The 20,254-nt window shown below is 45.0% G+C and overlaps 2 protein-coding genes across 2 annotated transcripts; one reads left to right on the top strand and one right to left on the bottom strand.

The window, feature by feature from the left end:
- Positions 1–10,890: 10,890 nt before the first annotated feature.
- On the top strand, positions 10,891–12,922 carry LOC123066849 (uncharacterized). The gene is made up of 2 exons (XM_044489848.1): positions 10,891–11,820; positions 11,919–12,922. Exon 1 carries the CDS (start codon positions 11,086–11,088, stop codon positions 11,611–11,613), a length of 528 nt encoding a protein of 175 aa, XP_044345783.1. The 5' UTR covers positions 10,891–11,085; the 3' UTR covers positions 11,614–11,820; positions 11,919–12,922.
- A 2,017-nt stretch (positions 12,923–14,939) lies between these two features.
- LOC123068013 (receptor-like protein kinase FERONIA) lies at positions 14,940–18,128 on the bottom strand. Its single transcript, XM_044490544.1, has 2 exons — positions 18,096–18,128; positions 14,940–17,357 (listed from the first exon to the last, which is right to left on the bottom strand). Exons 1-2 carry the CDS (start codon positions 18,126–18,128, stop codon positions 14,940–14,942), a joined length of 2,451 nt encoding a protein of 816 aa, XP_044346479.1.
- Between the last annotated feature and the right edge of the window lie 2,126 nt (positions 18,129–20,254).

Raw genomic sequence — 20,254 nt, 5'->3', positions numbered from 1 at the left:
GGTGTTAGGGTAGGTAGTTCTATACCGTATGTGCCCATGTATAGCCGCCATACGGTATAGCCAGGTCGTGCAGCAGTTGATAGCGGAGTGGCGCACGACGTGTGGTAGTGGCGCACGACGTGTGGTAGTGGCACACGCATGATCTCGCTCGGCAGCAGCAGTCAACTGTATATATACCGCAGCCTTGAGCTTAATCAAAGTGTGTTGAATCTCATTCTTCTCTTCCCTCTTAACACAAATGTTTCACCGTGCATGATGATACCGAGGGCCATCACCATGACACTTTTCCTATGAAGCGTTTGGCCTTCAAAGGTACTGCTGTATATGCCGGCAGCGAGCAGGGATCAGTGGTGCTGATTACGCACCGTCGTTTCATTCTGGAATTCAACGGAGAAGTGTTTATTATCCTTAATGAACAATGCAACAGAGTGGTCTTCAAGCTGGACACTGAGAGACAAGTGCTTGAGCCTATGAAGAGCATCGGTGGCCTCGCCATCTTCGTTGGTCCTCGTCGATGCTTTGCTGTTAATGCAGAGAAGTTCCCATCTATTGCCGCAAACTGCGTCTACTACTTGGAATCCACATTTTCAAATTTTGACATCTACAAGTATGACCTCGAGGAGGAGAAAGAAGAAAGGCTATCTGAATCCGGGCCAATAGCTCCTGTGCGACACATTTGAGGTGAATTGGCTGGAGTGCGACGTTGTTCGAACGAATGGCTGTGGTGCGACACATTTGAGCAGGTAAATAGCCCACGCACGACATGGTTAACTGAACTGATGCCCTCATAAGCTGTTGGGCGCTGGACCCACCACTTATCCACGTAAGCGCTGGACACACCACTTATCCACCTAAGCGCGGGACCCACCACTTGTCTACTCGTGGGACCCACCTCCTCGCAGCTAGAAGAGACGAGCGCCCGTGCCCGTCCGCCCGCCGCCGCCCATTCATCCCCTTTCCCCAATCTTTCTCTTCTCCGGTGACCTAGCGCAAATGTCTACCTCCTCCGCCACGCAATCAAAATGGCGACAGTATGGACCAGTGCTGCTAACAAGGTGCCCTGAATGCCCACGCCCAGACCCTCTTAAATGGTTGGTCACTAAAAGGGATGACAATGGCAATCTTGGGCGGGAATTTTTGAAATGCTTGAGCAAACCAATGACAGGAAGGGATGTCAAGGTTAGATCTCAGTTCTTAGCCCGTTCTTTCGCTGTCTTTCGCTTTGATTTCTCCATATTTTGTTTTTTCTCCTCGAATTTGGGATTTAGGGTTCATGTTGTTCTTTTCAGATCTTGAAGAAATGTTACCATTTTGAGTGGATTGATGAATATGTTGATAGGATTCAGTTTGAGGGCTATGTTGATTCGAGCGTGGCCGCAACCTGGGAGCTCAATTTGGGCGGGGTGCCGCCGATTGCTGTGGAGAATACGGGGAGCTCGGGCGGAGGGGCGGGCAGAGTCGTGCCAATGGCGATGTATGCGCGCAATGCTGAACTGCATGCGGAGTCCGAACTGACCGAGGAACTGAAGAAGATCAAGAAACATCTAATGCAGATGATCGATTTGCAGAAGCAAGCAAATATCATGATAGGGGGGTTCTATTGTTGTATCATTGCTCTGTTTTTGTTTTATTTGTTGTTCATCCGTCATTAGAATGGGCATTTAGGCCTGTCAGTGTAGAGGATGTGATCTGTGCGCAAGTAATGTATCTGAATTGAAGCAGCAATTTGGAACACAAATTATTCAATGTCCATGCTCTGTTTTCCCTGTTTTTGTTCTTCAGTTAACAGAGTACACACCCAAATTCAGTTTCTAGTAAAAAACAAAACTGGCCCGCCGAATAGATGTTGGGCCGTAAGGAGATCGGGCTCAAGGAGACCAGCCCACCCGCGTAGGGGCACCAGCCCACCTCTAATTTCGGCAAATAAAATGTTACTTGTTTTTACTTTGGCCTTTTTCTTGCACTAAATTTTGTGATGGATCATTTTTTTATGCACTAAAACTAAATATTACTTGTTTTTATGCATGTCTACGGTTTCATGAACTAAATGAGTTGCATGCTTGCATGAAGTAAATTAGTTTGCATTTCCTAGTTGCATGTCCATAGTGGGTTTGCATGGGGCTCCTAGTTGCATGTCTATGGTTTGGGTCATGACCCATTATTTGCCCATTATTTGGCCAATATTTTGAAGATGGTGTGTGTGGTGATTGGGGTGTAGCAACCCGGGCCCGTAGCAACCCATAGCAATACACAAATAATGGAACAACCCATAGCAATCTACAAATAATAGCACAAAATACACAATATATATAGTAGCATAACGATTATATAGAAGCATAACTATTGCAACACATAGTTCCACGATAGCCTTACAACTTAAAACACTAATACAACTTAATAACAGTAGCTTAACGATTACAACTTAAAAACTAATACGATACGATACGATAGATCGGGGGGCACCAAACGCGGGTTCTTCTTCGGGTTCTTCTCTCCTCCTCCTCCGGGTGAACGCCGGGCCACCTCGCTCCTCCGGGCGCCCTTCACTCGTCGTTGTTGATTGGGTACGGGAGCGTGTGCATAACGCTGTTGTTGGGGAAGATGGAGTTGAAGTCGGTGAAAATGTTATGGGTGGTGAAAGCTATGAACTCACAACCAACCCAATACACTCGCCCGAGGAGGTAGAAAGCATCGAATGGGTTAGTGAACGTAGCGAGGAGCCCAACCACAACGCCGTTGTGGGTGACCTCCTCAACATGGTACATCCTTGGAGAGCCGCGGGGGAGGTGGCGGAAGTCGGCCGCAAGGAAGAACTCCGTCAACTCCCTTGCGCCCTCCAAGTTGAGATGGCCCAAACCCTAAGGGTACTCTTCACGTACACTCCGTTCGGGTAGAGCCTTTCCGGCACGGTTGGGGGGAGTTGGTAGGTGGGGGCGTTGTACTGCATGGTGGCGCCTGGTGGCTCAAGGGCTCGATCGGGTTTGATGGAGAAGAAGGAAGAAGGAGGGCAGAGGAGGAAGAGGATGGGGTGTGGATGAGGAGGAAGAGGAAGACGATAGTGCCCGGCTTAAATAGCCCAAGAGCGACGTGGTTTTTGATTTCTTCGAGTGGTTTCACTGGGTAGAATTAATGGGCGGGCGGCGTTTGGTGGCGCCCCATGGAAGTGTGTACACGAGCGTGGGAAACGGGTTGTGACGGTCGCGGGTCAAGGGGGCGGGATCACGCACGCGTCTGTTCCATCGTGGGTCAAGGGGACACGCCTGCCCCGGGTTTTCTGCGTGTGCCGCCCGTGCATTCATGTCATAGCCCATCTTGCTAGGGCTAGCCGGCTAGAGGGCAATGTTCGGTCAATTTTTTTTTGAGGGCAACGTTCGGTCGATGTGAGACGTGACAATAATGGATGCCTACATTTACCCATCTTGTAACGGGCAGCACGCCGTTTGAACTGCATCTATACCCACATCGATACCCCATGCTAGTATTGCGTCCTCAAAGAGGAGCACACCATGCACGGCACGCCATGCAACGTTGGCTTTTTGGTTGTCTTCATTGGGCTGCTGCATTGTGGCTTGGTGCATGCTTTGATGCGACGCTGCATCGGTTCTAATGGTAAGCATGCGACAGGTTACTGCGTTGATAGGGGTGGCGGGGCAGGGCTACGTCGAGGCATGCATGCAACGATGGGCGCAGTCCAGCGGGTGGGCATGCATGCTGCGGGTGGGCACGGGCACGCATGCAACGATGGAAAGGGCACTGCGTAGGCTTGGTCCATGCACCGCGTCAACTCTTGCCGTTGGATTCAAATGAACGGTCCTGATGCTCCAACGAGAGAGGCTGATCCAAACCCCACCGCGTCAACCAATCAGCGCGTCTCATGCGGATCGCTGCACACTTTAGCTAACCCTAGCGCCTGATCTCAACCGTCCACGTACAACGATCGACGACCAGGTAGTGTGCGGGGTTTTGAGGGGTTTTGAGAGGGGTTTTGAGGGGTTTTGAGAGGTTTTGACCGATTAGGGTTGAGCATAACTAATTCAAAAAAAATCAAAAAAATATAAAACTTGCGCACATAGTCTTATTATGTCGTATAGTAACGAGAAAAAAATATAAATATGGTCATTCCTCAAACAATGTAGTATGGAGTTCAAGGGAGAGAGTAGTGGGCACCCGAGAGTAGGTGGGGTTTTGAAAATGAAAAGTGTGAAAACCTTGTTTTCTCATTTTCATTTTGGATTGACTAAGAAAGATCTGAACTTACTTTTCTCATTTTCATGTTTTAAACTTGTTTTATATATAATTTTCTATTAAACCTTGTTTTTTCAAAAAGAAAAGAAAATAATAGAAAATTAATTCAATAAATAGTGAGACTTTAGATTTACACTATATAGGTAGAATAGATGTGTAGAAAAATTATTTGGCTGGTTTAGACAAAGTGCCAAAAAAACTTGCTTAAATATGAGGCCGTTTACCCTACCTTTGGAGGTCATTTGAAACACACTTTTCATGACTATGAGTTCAACTTACCAAAAGGGCTCGGAATGATCAGCAAGCAAACACATTTCAGTTGAGGTACTTTAGATAGCACTAAAACATTAATAGCCCAAATTTAAATTTAAATTTAAATTTAAATTTGAATTTTATTTGGCTGGTTTAGACAAACAAGTTCGAATAGAAATATGGGGATACATAGTGACTACCAGTACGCATCAAGTTACAAATATTATTACATGCCCCAAATTTTCAAACTGTTCTTTGTTCTACTTCTTCCTACCACGTCGTGTGCCCTTCTTCGCCTTAGCCCTTCTTGTTTTTGGTTCTTCAACACACACAAGTTCACTGATCATCTTGGTTTTCTTCACTGGTCTTTTCAACACCTCGCCAATACCCTCGTGATCAGTGTCTTCAGTCTCAATGTTGACACCAGTTTCAGTTTCTTTGATGTGTACCTCAACATGGGTTTCTTCAGTGTGAACCTCGACACGCTCAGGTTTAGTTTCTTCAGTCTGAACCTCGACACGCTCAGGTTCAGTTTCTTCAGTCTGAACCTCGACACGCTCAGGTTCAGTTTCTTCGGTGTGCACCTCCACATCAGTTTCTTCAGTCTGAATGTTGACTGCAGCATGATTTTCTTCAGTCTGCTCAGGCTCAGGCACACTTCTCTTCTTTCTACCGCCATTGACTCTTGCTTTTTTTGTTGGCCAACACTGTTCAACAACAAGGGGCTGACTTGCTCGCTTCCTCCTGTGCAGAAAATGTTATAGATATAGTAATTGGAAAAAAGCACCAAATCAAAGACAGACAAATAAACAAGAACATACTTTGGCTTATCAGGAGTGTAACCGCATTTGACAGATCCCACTCTGTGCCCAAGTTCCTGGCACAACTTGCATCTGTTTTTGTTACCTTTTTGGGCCCTTTTTGGCTTTTCATCTTTCTTTCCCTTCTTACTACTCCCACCTTTCTCAAACCATGCCTTGAATCTACTCTGTTTAGGCCTGCCAGCCTTTCTTTTCGTCAAGGGAGGACACATGGAAAATTCAATGTCCACTTCAGGCCACTGAGACTGATCTGTAAGTGCTGGAATTGGAGTAGCATATGCAGCTTTGAATCTTGCTACCGAATAATATTCATGCAGATATGGGTGCATGTTTATCTTCGGTTGGGATGCTAAAAAAAGAATGGCATGCTCACATGGTATACCAGTGTGTTGCCACTCGAGGAAAGTGCAATCATGCAATTTAGTGTTAACAACATGTCTCCTTCCAGTTTTGCTATCTCTAACTTCAGCACCCCAAGGTGAAGATTTTTCAACAAACAAATGTGAAAGACTTCTGCTCCTATTGACCACCTGTTGTACCACTGCTGGAAGCTTATCACCTTGCAGACAATCACCTATCCTTCTTCTCAATTCCCACAACCGCATGAGCATGATCCTGATTTGGTCAACCATGTCATGCACAGGCAAATCTTTTAACTCCTTCACCTTGTTGTTGAAACTCTCTGCTAAATTGTTGTTGATGTGGTCACACTTGATGGCAGTGTTGAATGCTGACCTGTACCATAACAAAGAATGGTAGGTGTTCAGCCATGGACCAAACTCATCACATGCTGCCATTATCTTATCAAGATGATATTTGCGTGTCTGTCTAGTGTAAGATCTTGCTGCTGGCCACATGCGCCCAAATTCTTCTCCTCTAAATTTTTTGATCAAATTCATCCACAAATAACCGAAGCACTCCCTCTGCTCAGCATGTGGGAAAACATTTTTTTACTGAATTTTCAAGCCCCTTACATGCATCTGTGTGTATAGCCAAAGGTGACACTGGCCCTAGGCATCTTTTCAACTGGATCATGAACCATGTCCACGAAGCCTCTGTTTCTGACTGAAACAAGCCAACAGCAATAGGAAACATCCAGTTGTGTCCATCTAGAGCATTGCATGCTGCCAACTGACCATTCCACTTGCCTATCAAAAATGATGAGTCTATGCTCAAATATGGACGGCACCCTGCTTTGAAGCCATCTATGCAAGGCTTCAAAGCCATAAAAAACTTGGAGAACTTGACTTCACCTTTGGCTGATACCTCTGTATCTATCTCCACAACACTACCAGGTGACCTCTTTTCCACCTCTGCTTTGAAGTTGTAAAGCATCCTAAATGTATTTGCCCAATCACCATATAAATTTTTCATTGTCCTTTGTTTTGCCTTCCACACTGTGGTATATTTCAGTTTAATGGGGTACATCTTTTCCAAGTCTACTTTGAGTTTCTTGGCAGTAGTGTTTGGTGTTTTGGCTAAAATTGGGGTGATCTTTTCTGCAACCCAAAGTTGTGATGTCATGGTTGATACTCTCTGTGAACTTGTAATACAAGTATGTTGATTGGGGATTTGGTTAACCCTGACAGTACTTCCATCAGGTTGCAGTCTAGCAGATATGTACCACTTGCAAGGCTTGACACTACCATTAAATCCTCTGCACCTCGCATAAAACTTCTTTCTATCAGTCCAAACAGTCTTGGCATCAAACTCATGTTTCACCGCATAAGTCTTGAAACACATCCTAAACTCCTTCATGCTTGGGAACAACTTGCCTACTTCAATGACAGGGTTTTCTTTGTCATACACATGCACCAGCTCATCATTATGTGCATCATCTACTTCATCTGCAGCTTGTTCCATCAATTGTCCATCTAGATCTTCATCAACATTAGCAGGCAAACTAGATTCGCCCCTCTCCTGCTTATCTCTGTCATCGACTGGAATGCCAAAAAGTTTGGCCATCTCAATAGCAGGCATTGGTGCAATGACCAAATCAGTAGGCTCATCTAATTCAACTACATTCCAATCAACAGTTGCTGCAGTTTCAGTTTCAGTTCCAGTAACCTGTCCCTCTTCGGCTATTACTGTAAGTTTAGTACACATGGGAATCAATGGCCTCTGTGTAGCCCAATCATCATCTACCATCTGCGCAGCCAATTGTGATGGCACATATCCAACCTTCGAAAAAATATTCAGATCAACCAGCTCAGCAAAAAAAATAGCTCTTTTGCTTGTCCAGCCGTTTTGCCGATCGATTTCATCAACAATCTGTTCACCATCTTCCATTCTCACATACTCTCCTTTCCAATCATCAAACCGCAACAGTGATACTTCTTGCTCTGGACCCCAAACAACATTCTCCCCAATTTTTTCCACCCATTTCTTCACTGCCTTCTCTCCCATGTTTTATAGAACTTGTGGATCAATCTCTGTAAACTCAACCTCCCATTTAACAATTGTGTCTCTCTCAATGTTCTGAATGCTACCATCAACTAATTTTGCCTTTGATGGAAAGAAATTGACCGTCAATTCGAAGGTCCGAACGACAGCATCCCCTCTGTCAGTGGCGGACAGTGTGAGCCCGTGAGAAAGAGCAGACTAGGCCCTAATTGCATGCAAAATTGGGTCGGAGAGAGGCGCATTACCTATTCGAAGTTGAATCTGGCGGCTCCATCTCAGTATGCCCACGGGCTCCCCTCACAACCTATCGATTCAACAAGCGAAAACAGAGGAAACGAGCTGAGATCTACGGGACCGAGAGAGGAACGGGAGGGGGACTAGGGTTCTCACTCACCATTTTTTGAGGACGAAGGCTCCGCCACCGTTGAGAACGAGGGCTCCACCGCCGCCGGAGAACGCAAGATCCGCCGCCACCAGAGAAGAAGGGGGGGAGGGGGCAGAGTGGCGGGCCCGAGACGGTCGGGCGGCAGGGCACTGTCAGCTGTTTTGAGGAGCAATTAAGTTGGACCCACATGTCCTAACATAAACGGGCTTGGTTGACGACCAATTTAACCACATTAAACAGCCATGTCGTGCGTGGGCTATTTACCTGCTCAAATGTGTCGCACCACAGCCATTTGCTCGAACAACGTCGCACTCAAGCCAATTCACCTCAAATGTGTCGCACAGGAGCTATTGGCCCATATGAATCCATAGATCATATGTTGGGCATATGTTATCTCTTGGATTCAGCATTAGGGCATTTGCTCGACAATTTACGGTGTTACCCCACCCCACCTTTCACATCCATTCAGCTTCTCTCGAGCTACACCACTATCGTCCGGGAATCCCAACTAGGGGATGCAGAGATGTTGTCTGGCTGATCTCTTGGTTATAGAGATTATATTGCTGTGGTTGAAGATCATTTTTATGCTTTGGTATCTAATGCTACTTTTCTTGTTTGTATAAAGCTACGAGGTTACATTGTGTTACCGGTTTTGTAGACAACGCAAAAACACAAAACAAACATCCCCAACCTTGCTAAATCAAAAAAATTGTTCATGAATTTTAAAAATTATTCCACCAAACAATTTCCAAAACAATGTGTGTCGATTCTAGATATGTTCTCTTATTGAAGAAAAATATTTTAAAAAAATTCACAATTAAAAAATGTCTGCAAACAGTATAAAATGTTCATGATTATGGAAAATGTTCGGAAATCTGTAAAAATGTTCACAATTTCAGATATGTTCATGAGTTTAAAAAAATGTTCATGATTTTCATAAACTGTTCACAATTTTGCGCAAATGAGAGTGATAGTATATCTCAGTGATGCCGCAAAATGTGGTCGTGGGCATTGGAGATTTTTTTTTCTCCCGTTGCAACGCACGAGCCTTTTTGCTTGATCAAAAAAATGTTCGTAAATTACAAAATTGTTGCACCAATTTCCAAAAAAGTATCCGTCGATTCTAGAAATGTTAGCCAATTCAAGAAAATTGTTTAAAAAAATTCACTATTTCAAACATCTTTGCAAATTATATAAAATGTCCATGAATTCAAAAAATGTTCTTGATTTTAGAAAATGCTTGAATTTTTTAAAAAGTGTTCATGGATTTGAATTTTTTTCATGATTTCAGATATGTGCACGAGTCTAAAAAATGTTCATGATTTCACGAAATTGAGAGTGATAGTGTATCTCGGTGATGCAGCAAAATGTAGTCATGGTTATTGGAGATTATGATTTTTTTTCTCTCCCGTTGCAACTCACTGGCCCTTTTGCTAATTAAAAGAATGCTCTAACTTCCCATATATATTGTGCACTAATACTTGTTAACCTTGCTTGGCAGATGCAAATTGCTCTTGTGGATGAAATGCTCTTCTTCTTGTTTATTTCTAATTTCCTACTGTAGTTGTGAAAGTATCTCTACTGCTATATTCATGTTTACGGGCATTCGCTTTTACAAGATTCAGAGCACAAACGTTTCATCCAGGTTTGACAGTCAATAAGACACATTCGAGCATATTGCAGAAGAGAATGCGGATCATGGATCCTAATGTATCTGTTTATATGCCAACCATCTGAATTATTCTAGTGCCCTGTAAGTGAGAGGGAGGCCTTGCGCAAAAGTTGGAGGAATCTGGAATCTCGGAAGAATACCGGGAGTTTGATGGACGGGTCTGAAGTTACTTGATCAGCAGCAGGGTGATTAGATGCAGAGTCCATTGAGGAGCCGAACCATATTCTGCTACCAATATTATGCAAGCAGTTGGTTTTCCACCATGAAGTAGCATCCGAGGCAGGTATTTTTATTTGGCAAGATGCACTCCTAAGAGCATCTCCAACAGCCGCGCTATGTCAGCGCCGTGCTGAAAAAGGAGGCGCAAAAACCGCGCGCGCGGCATATCTAGTTCAACGCGCGGGCCGAAACGCCATCACGCGCCGGTTATTTCCTGCGCCCGCTCCGCGCGCTGGACTCTCGAGCGCTCGCTCGCAACTCCACCAACCCAATCCATCCGCGGTGCCGCCGCCGCCCGCGCCGCCTGGCGACCGTTCCGGCGCTTCCCCAGCCTATCCCCGCGCTGTGGCGGCTTCCTCCCGCGCCCCTCTAGTCACACCGCCGCCCCTTGCGCGCGGTGGTCCTCCGACGAACACCGCGCCGCGCTGCATTTTGTAATAACGAAATTGAACTATTTATTGTTGATTTATTTTGTTTGTGTTTGATCTTTTTACTTGAGTATGGAATGCATATGTTGTTTGTGCAAGAGTCGCGCACGCTGCATTTTTGCGCGCTGCGCGCGCGCTGCAGTTTAGCGCCGCCCGCCGCGCCAAACCAGGCGATGGACGCGCGACAAAGTAGTTTTTAGCGCGCGGCGTGTTCGGCGGCTGTTGGAGATGCTCTAAGTCCCGAGGAGTGAGTGACAGCTTCTGCATGTGCAAGTGCAACATTAGCAATTTAGGCTGCAGTCATTCAGTTTTGTATGGAGGCTCCGAATTGAAAATGGGCCTTTTATTTTTGTAAGTTTTTATTGTGAGTGAGATTGAGAAGGGGCTGCGCGGCTGTTAGCTTGAACGGGCTAGTTTTGCGCTTCGATTCGACGTTGGAAAACAGGTCTGGGGCATTCTCTTCTTTGTTGGAACCCTAGCAGCCAGCTCCCGATCCCCTTCTCTCCCGTTCTTGACCTTCCACGGCGACGGCGGCTCCCCTCCGCCTTTCGCCGACCCCCCGCCCAGCTGACCGCTGCTCCCCTTCGGCTCCCTCCCGGTGGTCTGCCATCTGCCGCCGCCGACCCGCTTCTCGTCCAGGCACGGGATCTGAGGACGGCGATGGGCCAGGCCCCGTCGCTGCCTGACGATGCGGTGTCGGACGTCCTCCGCCGCCTCGCGCCGCGCGACCTCGCAGCGTCCCGCCGCGTCTGCAAGTCGTCGCGCCGCATCGTGGACGGCCACGGCCTGCTGCGCGCAGACCTCCTCCCTCTCAAGCTGGGCGGCATCTTCCTCAACTTCTTCCAACTACGGTCTGCTACGCAGTTCCTTTCCCGCCCCACGACGGGCGCAGCCGTCTCCGGCCGGCTCGGCTACACCTTGGATGCTTGCCATCCGGACTACGATTTTCAGCCCGTTCCCTACGTGCTTGATCATTGCAATGGCCTCCTCTTGCTCCACCACTGCGTGGTCAACCCTGCGACGCAGCAGTGGGCGCCCCTGCCCCCGGCCCCGGACCTGCCCAAACCCGCACCTTCAATCAAGCATGTTTATAAATCCCGGTACCTGGTGTTTGACCCCATGCATGCTGTCGCCCAACCATTTCGACTTGCTCATAATGCCAGAAATTTCTTTCATGGAAGAATGTGAGGAATTTGAATGGCCACCGTCCACATTGATCCTTCCTGTGTTTTCATCCAAGATTGGTTCATGGGAGAAGAGGACATTTTATCGGGATGGGGAAGCTGCAGGGACGGTACCTGGCTTGGTTGGGGTAAGACTGGATTGCAATGAACGTCAGTCTGCCTACTGGAGAGGATCACTCTATATATGTTGCGACAACTGTTTTATTTTGAGGTAGTGTATTTTACCAACCCGGTCAACTCCTTGAGCACCTTATGTATGCTATTCTGGTTTTGGTTTTGAGAAATATTTTCCAATTTTTGTTCTTGCAGAATATCACTGTCAGACAACAGTTATCGAGTAATAAGACTGCCAACAAGATTGCCCGAAGACGATTCAAAATGTGATCAACAGTTTTACCTAGGAAAATCAACCAAGGGGATATATTGTGCATCAAGAGTCACGTCACATAGGTCCCACCTTCAGGTTTGGTTCCTTAATGACCCGAACGAGTGGGTTTTGAAGCATGACAAAGATATTTTCCCCGTCCTGCCAAGTCTCGACTATGGCAACCCATGCGATGGACCTCGGATCCTACAACAATTTGATGAACATTCTGATGAAGATGATTCGGTTGTGGAGGAAAATAGGGAAGCAGTGGAAATGGAGAAATTTGAAGCAATAGTGAAACAAGGGAAATTTGAGTGGGACTCGGAAAATGATAATGTACTTGAACCGGGAAGTAGCTGCGGGGGAACTGATACATGTTTCCATGGATTCCATCCTTTCAAAGAGGTTGTGTCGTTCGTGACTCTGTGGGACAGAGTGCTAGCCTATCATTTGCCGAGCTCAAAGCTTCAAGATTTAGGCAAGCTTTTTCCAGAATTCTATGTGGATCGGCACCACACTTACTGGCATACACAGGTGGAAGAGTCTTTCCTGCATAGATTAAAATCGCAGGAGAAATGATTTCGCGGCGGCCTCTCCCAGCAGCTATAGCGGCCGCCATAGCAGGCAATCGCGGCAAATAGCGAAAAAAATTCTGGTGGAAGAGATGATTTCTAGAGGGTTTTCGTCATTGTTGAGCCATTTAGAGGGATTTGTGAAGGATTTCGCGGCAGCAGCCATAGCGTAGCGGTAAGGCTCCTGGGCAGCTATAGCGCAGCTATCGCAGCTATTTCGCGGGCTATTTTAATCTATGCTTTCCAGTACACTCCCTGCTGGTTAGGGGAGCTTCCTCAAAAACTAAACTAGTTGGAAGTTATCCTAGAAGAATAGAATGCTTTTGTGGCAACTATTCAAAGGATGGAACACTTTTATATTTGTGCACAAAGATTGTTTGTTCCCTGAGAAACTAAATCTAGACATGCCTATCTCTGGCTAGAATTTGCTTATTTTCACTGTTGTTCTGATCGAGTACCACCGATCCTGAATGTATGCTTACAAGTTGAGTGCCTTGTGACCCTCCTATTGTGGTGTAGTCGCTGTCTTTGTGAAGAGGGTTTGGTTCCCCTGGTTTGACACCTTTGGTGGCGGCTGTGGCTTGTTGTTCCTGCGCATTGTATTTTCCATAAATTGTGAGAATCTGGCTCGTGCGCTGCTGATTCCAATTCCTGCACTTCTCTGCCTCTCCGCGAACATTGGAATTACCTCCACAAAATATTCTTCACATACCTATTTATCTTCTGACCTAGCATTGGACATTAGCATGGCATGTGAAATCTCGATCCCTAAGATCCTAAACTAGCACGACAACATGACTCCGATGGTTTGTCTGTATGTCTCTACACTCTACCAGAACGGAATTACCACCTCACTTCAAATAGAAAAAAGTAAAGAAGAACCACATTACCACCCAGAGTATATATGCTGTATATGTCACTCACAATATATTCAGCATATATCCACCAGTTAAGGTGATTGATCTCGGCTGTACAAATCAATTCAGTTAGCTGTGCCTGTCAGTAACTGCTTGGTGAATGTGTTGAGAGACGACGATGGCCCGGTAGGCGGTGTTGAGAAGCTAATGGGCTGAAATGAATGGATGTGGCCCGACTCGGCCAGCGATCCCCCCTTTGACCGAACCTCTCCTCACTTAGTGGCTGTTTGGAATCTGTGAGTGGATAGGGGTGGCATTGCAATGGTTCTTGCTTGGTAACATCCTCTGCTGGTGATCATTTCGATCAGCGCCAGATGGGTTTATAAACAAAGCGGTAGCCTGCAGATGCAAATTGCTGATTTTTTTTTGGACCTCCTCTTCGTGTGCAGTGCTCATATCTAACGGTATATACCAAGTGAGAATTCTGCTCCATGCGTATTTTTCTTCCATTTATGCTCATTCCATTTCTAACAGATGTGCATACATGCTCTGTTGTCCAGGGAGCGGGAAGAAATGCACTTAGGACAATGTTCTAATTTCTCCACCTTCTATCATTTGTTTCTTTACGATGGTTCCCAACAGGCAAATACTCTTTCCCTTGTCTCAATATTTATCTATATTAAACTGATTGAGTTTAATCATGCATTCTGTATGATTGCATCTTGATTGGCAGCGAAACCAGAAAGGTTAACTGTTAATCGTGCATCTATGAAGGACTGCATGATTGCATCTTGTATTCTGTATCATGCTTAGTGGGTATAGTCTTTCACGATTTTGCATTCATGTTAGCTTAATTGTATATTGACATATTGTTTTGCTTAGGCTATAAAAAACATAGAGCTCACTGGACCTCATTGTGCATATAAATCTGTGGTAGCATAAATGCTTTGAAATGTGCAAAGAATATAATATATCTTTCAAAATGTGCAATGCAGTTGTCTTTTTACGTTTAATTAAAGATGGATGACGCATGAGTGATCTTGAATAATTAGCTGCCGAGACAAAATTTCCCGTGTGCTCCTGCTAGGGTATCAGACTTTGACCTTGGATACATAAAGGCATCAGCTCCTTTAAATGAGTTCCCTGATGTCTCAGCTTCTAATTTTGAGAACATTTTCACTGCACTTTCTTTGTGTTGAACTCTTCCTGGAGATAATTTTCTGTATTTATCTATTAAGAAGAAAGGGAAATCTTTGATATAGCCTGATATTTTCATGTATGTCTAGGCACAAAATATGGAAAGATTGGGCTGCATCATAGTACATATCGGTAGTACATATATCAATTCAGTAACTTACAGTATTATCAATTAGGAACATAATCAGAATGTACAGTGCACAGAGAGATTTATGGAACTGTTAAACAGCACACCCGCTAGTACATAAGGGGCAAATCCACCTGTAAATCTTAATCTACCAGCTTCACAAAATCAGAAGATCATAACAAGAAGTCCCGAACGTACAGGAGTTTCGTCTTATCGGCCATCTGGATGCATGATCTCTGAGAATACAACTTTCTGTCCTGAGATGCTCATTGTTGAACCTGAAGATGGTCGAACCCTGGTGGCCATGAGTGATGACGTGTTCAACAATGGTGTCTCCTCGGAGAGATTGCAGTCATCCTCCTGCAGCTGTAGTGCGACCTGGAGGCTCCACAGGACATCACCCATAGATGGCCTATCCACGCTATGTTCAGCAACACATTGCTCCGCGGTCTCTGCAAATTTTCTGAAGCACTGGGGGGTGATTTTGTCCATAAGATAGGGGTCGATGATCTCGTTGAGCACGCCTTTTCTCTGACAGGACAGTGCCCATTCACGCAAGCCCACTTGCTCCTCAGGAAGCTCAGGATCTATTACTGGACGTGCGCACAGAACCTCAAACAAAACAACCCCAAAGGAGTACACATCTGATTTGTTGGTGAGTCGCTGCTTCCGGAAGTACTCAGGATCTAGATATCCAAAGGTGCCTTTCACAACAGTGCTCACATGGGTATTGTCCACGTCTTTACTAGCCTTAGACAACCCAAAGTCCGAAACCTTTGCCACCCACTTGTCATCCAACAAAATGTTAGTACTCTTCACATCACGGTGGATGATGGTCTGTTTTGCACCGGTGTGCAGGTAGTGCAGCCCCAGTGCGACCCCAATGCATATGACAAGGCGGTGCTCCCATGGCAATGGTGGTTTGTTGGTGTTGTACAAGTGCTCCTGAAGTGTCCCATTGGCCATGTAATCGTACAACAAAATCATCTCAGACTCCTCATCACAATAGCCAATTAGTGACACAAGGTGGCGATGCCGGAGATTGGTTAACATCTCGATTTCATTCCGAAATTCCTGGATGCCCTGCCTGGACAGCGGGTTACCACGCTTGATTGCCACCTTCTTCCCACCAGCTATCTGACCGTGGTATACATTCCCAAACCCACCTTTGCCTAGGAGAAAGGCCTCATCGAAGTTGTTGGTGGCTTCCTGGATTTGCATGAACGAGAAGTGGTGGCAAAGCTTCAAATCCTTTGTGTGTGAGGTAGTTGATGCCAATTCTCCGTGTCCCTTTGGAGGGTTCCAGTTGGTCTTGCCATGCGAATATTTAGTTTTCTTCCGTCTGTACATAACGCAGAAACATGCAATCAATAGGGCCAAGAAACCAACAACATCTCCACCTCCAGCGATTGCTGGGATTCTATTATATGTTTTATTTTGACCATGAGATGCTTTCCCATCATGATTTTTCTTGAGCGTAGGCTTGACCCCTGCAAGATTGTTGTTGCTGTTATCCTGTAGCTTGAAGACCTCCAGGCCATTCAGAATTGCATCATAATATTCTGGACGGGTACTGAGATCAGGGTGCAGTGCTATCCACAGATCTGTCTGGCCATGACCAACTGTGATAATGATGTAGTTGGTGTAAATTGGTATACCAGCTCCTCCACTCGAACGAATGAGATCCATCTGCACTGCTGTCTCGTTGTTGATGTATATGAAGAAATTCCTCTGGTTTACCTTGGTTATTGGATATTGTATCTCACAGAAATGGAACCTCAAAAGGTAGTAAAACCCTGCATCGACTGGCAAAATCCATGTAAGATTGTACATCATGTTGATACGTGCATTTATCCCCATAGATCTTGCTGTCGAATAGACGTTGATCGGTGCTATGTAGTGTGACATACTAAGTGGGTAACTGATTGTGACACTGCTATCTTGGAAAAAAGTCATGCCACGTGAAGATCCATAAATATAGCGGGAGTCATCTTCCCATGAGCGGTAAAAGTCAGGATCATCATCTGTAGAGAGTGTCGCACCCCCAACATTAAGACGGTACATTGTTTCAAGGCTTATGATGGAGGAAATCGGGATTAGATCTGGGAACCCACCATTCACAAATCTTGGCACCGGTATCGTGAAAATGTCCGGGGTGGGCACAATCTCAATGCCATTCACAAATGCATAAGACCCAGTGTGGTTTGGTGATGGGGAAAATGTGAGGTTAAGTCCACGTGAAGTAATATTCAAGGAGTATTCACGGATGAGGTAAGTGCGACCCATGGCCTGAGCAGTCTGGGAAGGATTAAAGTCACTCAGAAGGCGATGGAGTCCTGCAGTGACACTAAACGGAGCATCCACAGCAGAATGTTCACCATAAGAAGTTGGATAGAAGTAGAGCCGAAGGAACATGCGGCCAGGGCCAACCCCAAGAATATATGTGAAATTTGAACTGAGGATGCGAGCATTCATGTAAGGTATTACGGAAGGAAGCGAGGGGTCTAGGTATGACGCATTAGCTGAAAAGCCAGGAAGAGGTACCCCCCTTAAGTTAGCGTCCCCATCCCATGTTCGACCATCAGAATCAGTGGCACTGCTGGTGGCGCCACATCTTAGGCGGAGCTGCTAAGAGCCATTCCAGTCGCCAGACACCACGGGAAGCAACATGATAGCTATCAGTGCAAGGCATAGGTGGACAAATAGTAGCTGGATTTGGTAAGCTATTGCTGACTGTTAAGATCAAATGTATGAGAGTTATTTTCTTCGATATATTGTTTCAAGAACAATTGTACCTAGCAAGAGTATCAGACTAAGACCAGAGATTTCAAGAATCAGGAAGGAAAGTTGATTTTGTGTACTGTCTTGTCTTATTGGTGTGGCGATTGCACAACGGGACCCCACCTGAACTTGAATAAAAAGGAAAAAATAATTAGTGTCAAAGTGGGTGATGACCTAATTTGCAGCAATGCGGGGTATTCGTCAATAAGAAATGACCCATCAGCGTTTGAAGTGACTAGGACGGTTAGGAAGAAAATCATGTGTAGCCAGCAACTACAAATTAACAATCCCTACAAGAGCGATAGAAAGCTAATAATTTGAAAACAAATAAAGGTTATCAAGTTTTATATGCACGGGAACTTGTTTAAGACCAGGGATATTCAAATCCAAATGTTAACAAAACAGTTGCCAACGGGAAATTGTGAACTTTGTGAGCGTCGGGTGAAAAAATCCTTAACATTTACTTTTTGAATTGAAATTGAAGAACAATAATTACAAGGAGGATGCTAGTGACTCCCGTTATCAGGAACCATGAAATTCAAAGGATCTGTTCATATGGTTCAATCAAGTCGTCTATGCAAATACCGGTTCTGCTGCAGCCAAACAATGATCATTCATTGCTCCAACTCTTTTATTTCCTGGTCTGCTCAACTCTTCTAGATGAGAGAACTTCCTCAAAACTAAGCATTAACCATTCTGTTGCGCCACTACAGTTTCTACCTCTAATCTGATCAATGATTTTATGAAATACCTTGATGGATATAATTAAGGCTGCCTGTAATTCTCCAATTTATCTTACCAGACATGCACTTATTATTTTTCTATGCACTAAATCTTGGGATAGTACTGGATAGTTCAATTTTGCGCAAGAACTCATAGGTTCATGCCCCTCCTACTATGTTTTTATGTTTTTACTCTGAGTCCTCCTGTTATGTATGTGTTGTACATGGCTGGATAAATATTCTTAGTTGGTAGCCTTTGAGTAGTTTGCTATCTTTAAAGTATCAGCTCTATATATAATCATTCCAATTAAGCAGGGAATAAACTGATATGATCCATGCTTAAATTTAAAAACAGATCTAATCCGAGTCTCCTTCCCAGAGTCCTTTCCTGACTCCTGAAGCGTGGCTACCATCAAGGTGGCGCGCCTCTTTCGGTTCAGGTGGCTCCATAACACTTCCTCATAATAGATATATGAAGTTTAGCTTCCATTATTTAGCGAATCTCAAGGAGTGCACGAACAAAGAGTAGTAATGGAAGAAGGGTGTGGAGAAATCATAAGGCTACGTTACCTGATAAGATGGCTGAAGCTGCAAATTGCTAGTGAAATGAAGGCCGAACATCTGTGATGATACATCATTGGCGGTAGCTACGCCTTGGGTTGGTGAAGTACCGACCAAGGGACCAGCCGATGATGTTTGTGGGTGAAAACGGAGGATATATGGAGTGGAGTATGACAAACAAGGACCTGTACTTCTCACAAAATTGGACGAATAACTATTTGCTTTTATCCACACGAAGTATTTCTGTTTTTAGCAGTATAGTTCTGGACTCAGCATATCAAATTTGTAGGGTGTGATCGATAAAATGAGAAATGTAAGAGGATTACAAAACAAACAAACAATATGAAGACCCATACTCTGGTCAGTGGCATGCCAGAATTGACAAAACAAATCAGTAGCACAGCACTAGTAGCCCATTTCACACGTCCACACACCACGGAGCATGGTGGTGCTTGCACTAGTTTGGCCGGTAGAAACTTACTCAGCTTTTGGCTGAGGACAGGATACTCGCGCTAGCATTGGCATCATTTGAGCGTTCTCCTTTTCTCCTAAAGGAGCACCATCGCATTCAGAGTAGTGTCATGGTGCCAACCAGCTCCATCAGCATGCACTCAGTGTGTGAATGCAACCTTTTTGTTGAACAAGTGCATTAATAATGCTACCACTGCCCTGCTCTTCTGTTGAAGATATATGGCGACCGATCGACCACCTCTTCGTCGGCTGCCCCCGCACACGCGCTGCCTCTGCACTTACTGCACTGATTAACACCCAAGCCATGCATGGATGCTGCTGGCGACACTGAAAAAACAATTGTGAAACTGAATTGACAAGTTGAGATGTCTGCTCTCTGCTGTACGAATGAATCATAGTAAACCCTCGTCATCAAGAATGAATAGGGGAATAATAAACCCAAATAACATGAGGTAGAAATTGAATTCTTTGTAAAAGCTCATTGCAGCTTGATCAGGACCTGGATGGAGACTTGGTGGCAGTGGCTTGGACTTCAAATTTTCGGTCATTAGCATCATGGTCCACTCTAGACTACACCTTTTTCCTTACTTTTCTGAATTACGCTGTCTGGCTATGATTGATGAGTGTGGTTTTCTGTAGCTCAGGCTACATGGTACCCCTTATCTTTACCATCCATTTCTGTATCGCGATCCGTGCAGACGCATTTGTCTTTTTTGTTTCTCTCAAACAACACAACATATAAACTTCAAATTTTGCAGAACAACAATACATTCTAACTAAAATCTGGGAAAAAACTTACAGATTTTTTCATGGATAAGAGGTTCCATGTAGCCTGAGCTACAAAGAAACTTTGTGATGATTTATATATGCTGGGGATTCTCAATCAAAGAAAAAAAAAGTTTGATTTGATTTTGAGCTGCACCGTCTCGTTTGCTTGCAAATTCACATGTCCAAATCTTGGTATCGTTGTCATCATGGGTTATTTTTATT

This window comes from Triticum aestivum, chromosome 3B, assembly GCF_018294505.1.
Source record: "Triticum aestivum cultivar Chinese Spring chromosome 3B, IWGSC CS RefSeq v2.1, whole genome shotgun sequence".
NCBI lineage: Eukaryota > Viridiplantae > Streptophyta > Magnoliopsida > Poales > Poaceae > Triticum > Triticum aestivum.
Note: the sequence above shows the minus strand (reverse complement) of the source record. Positions and strands in the feature narration are given on the sequence as shown.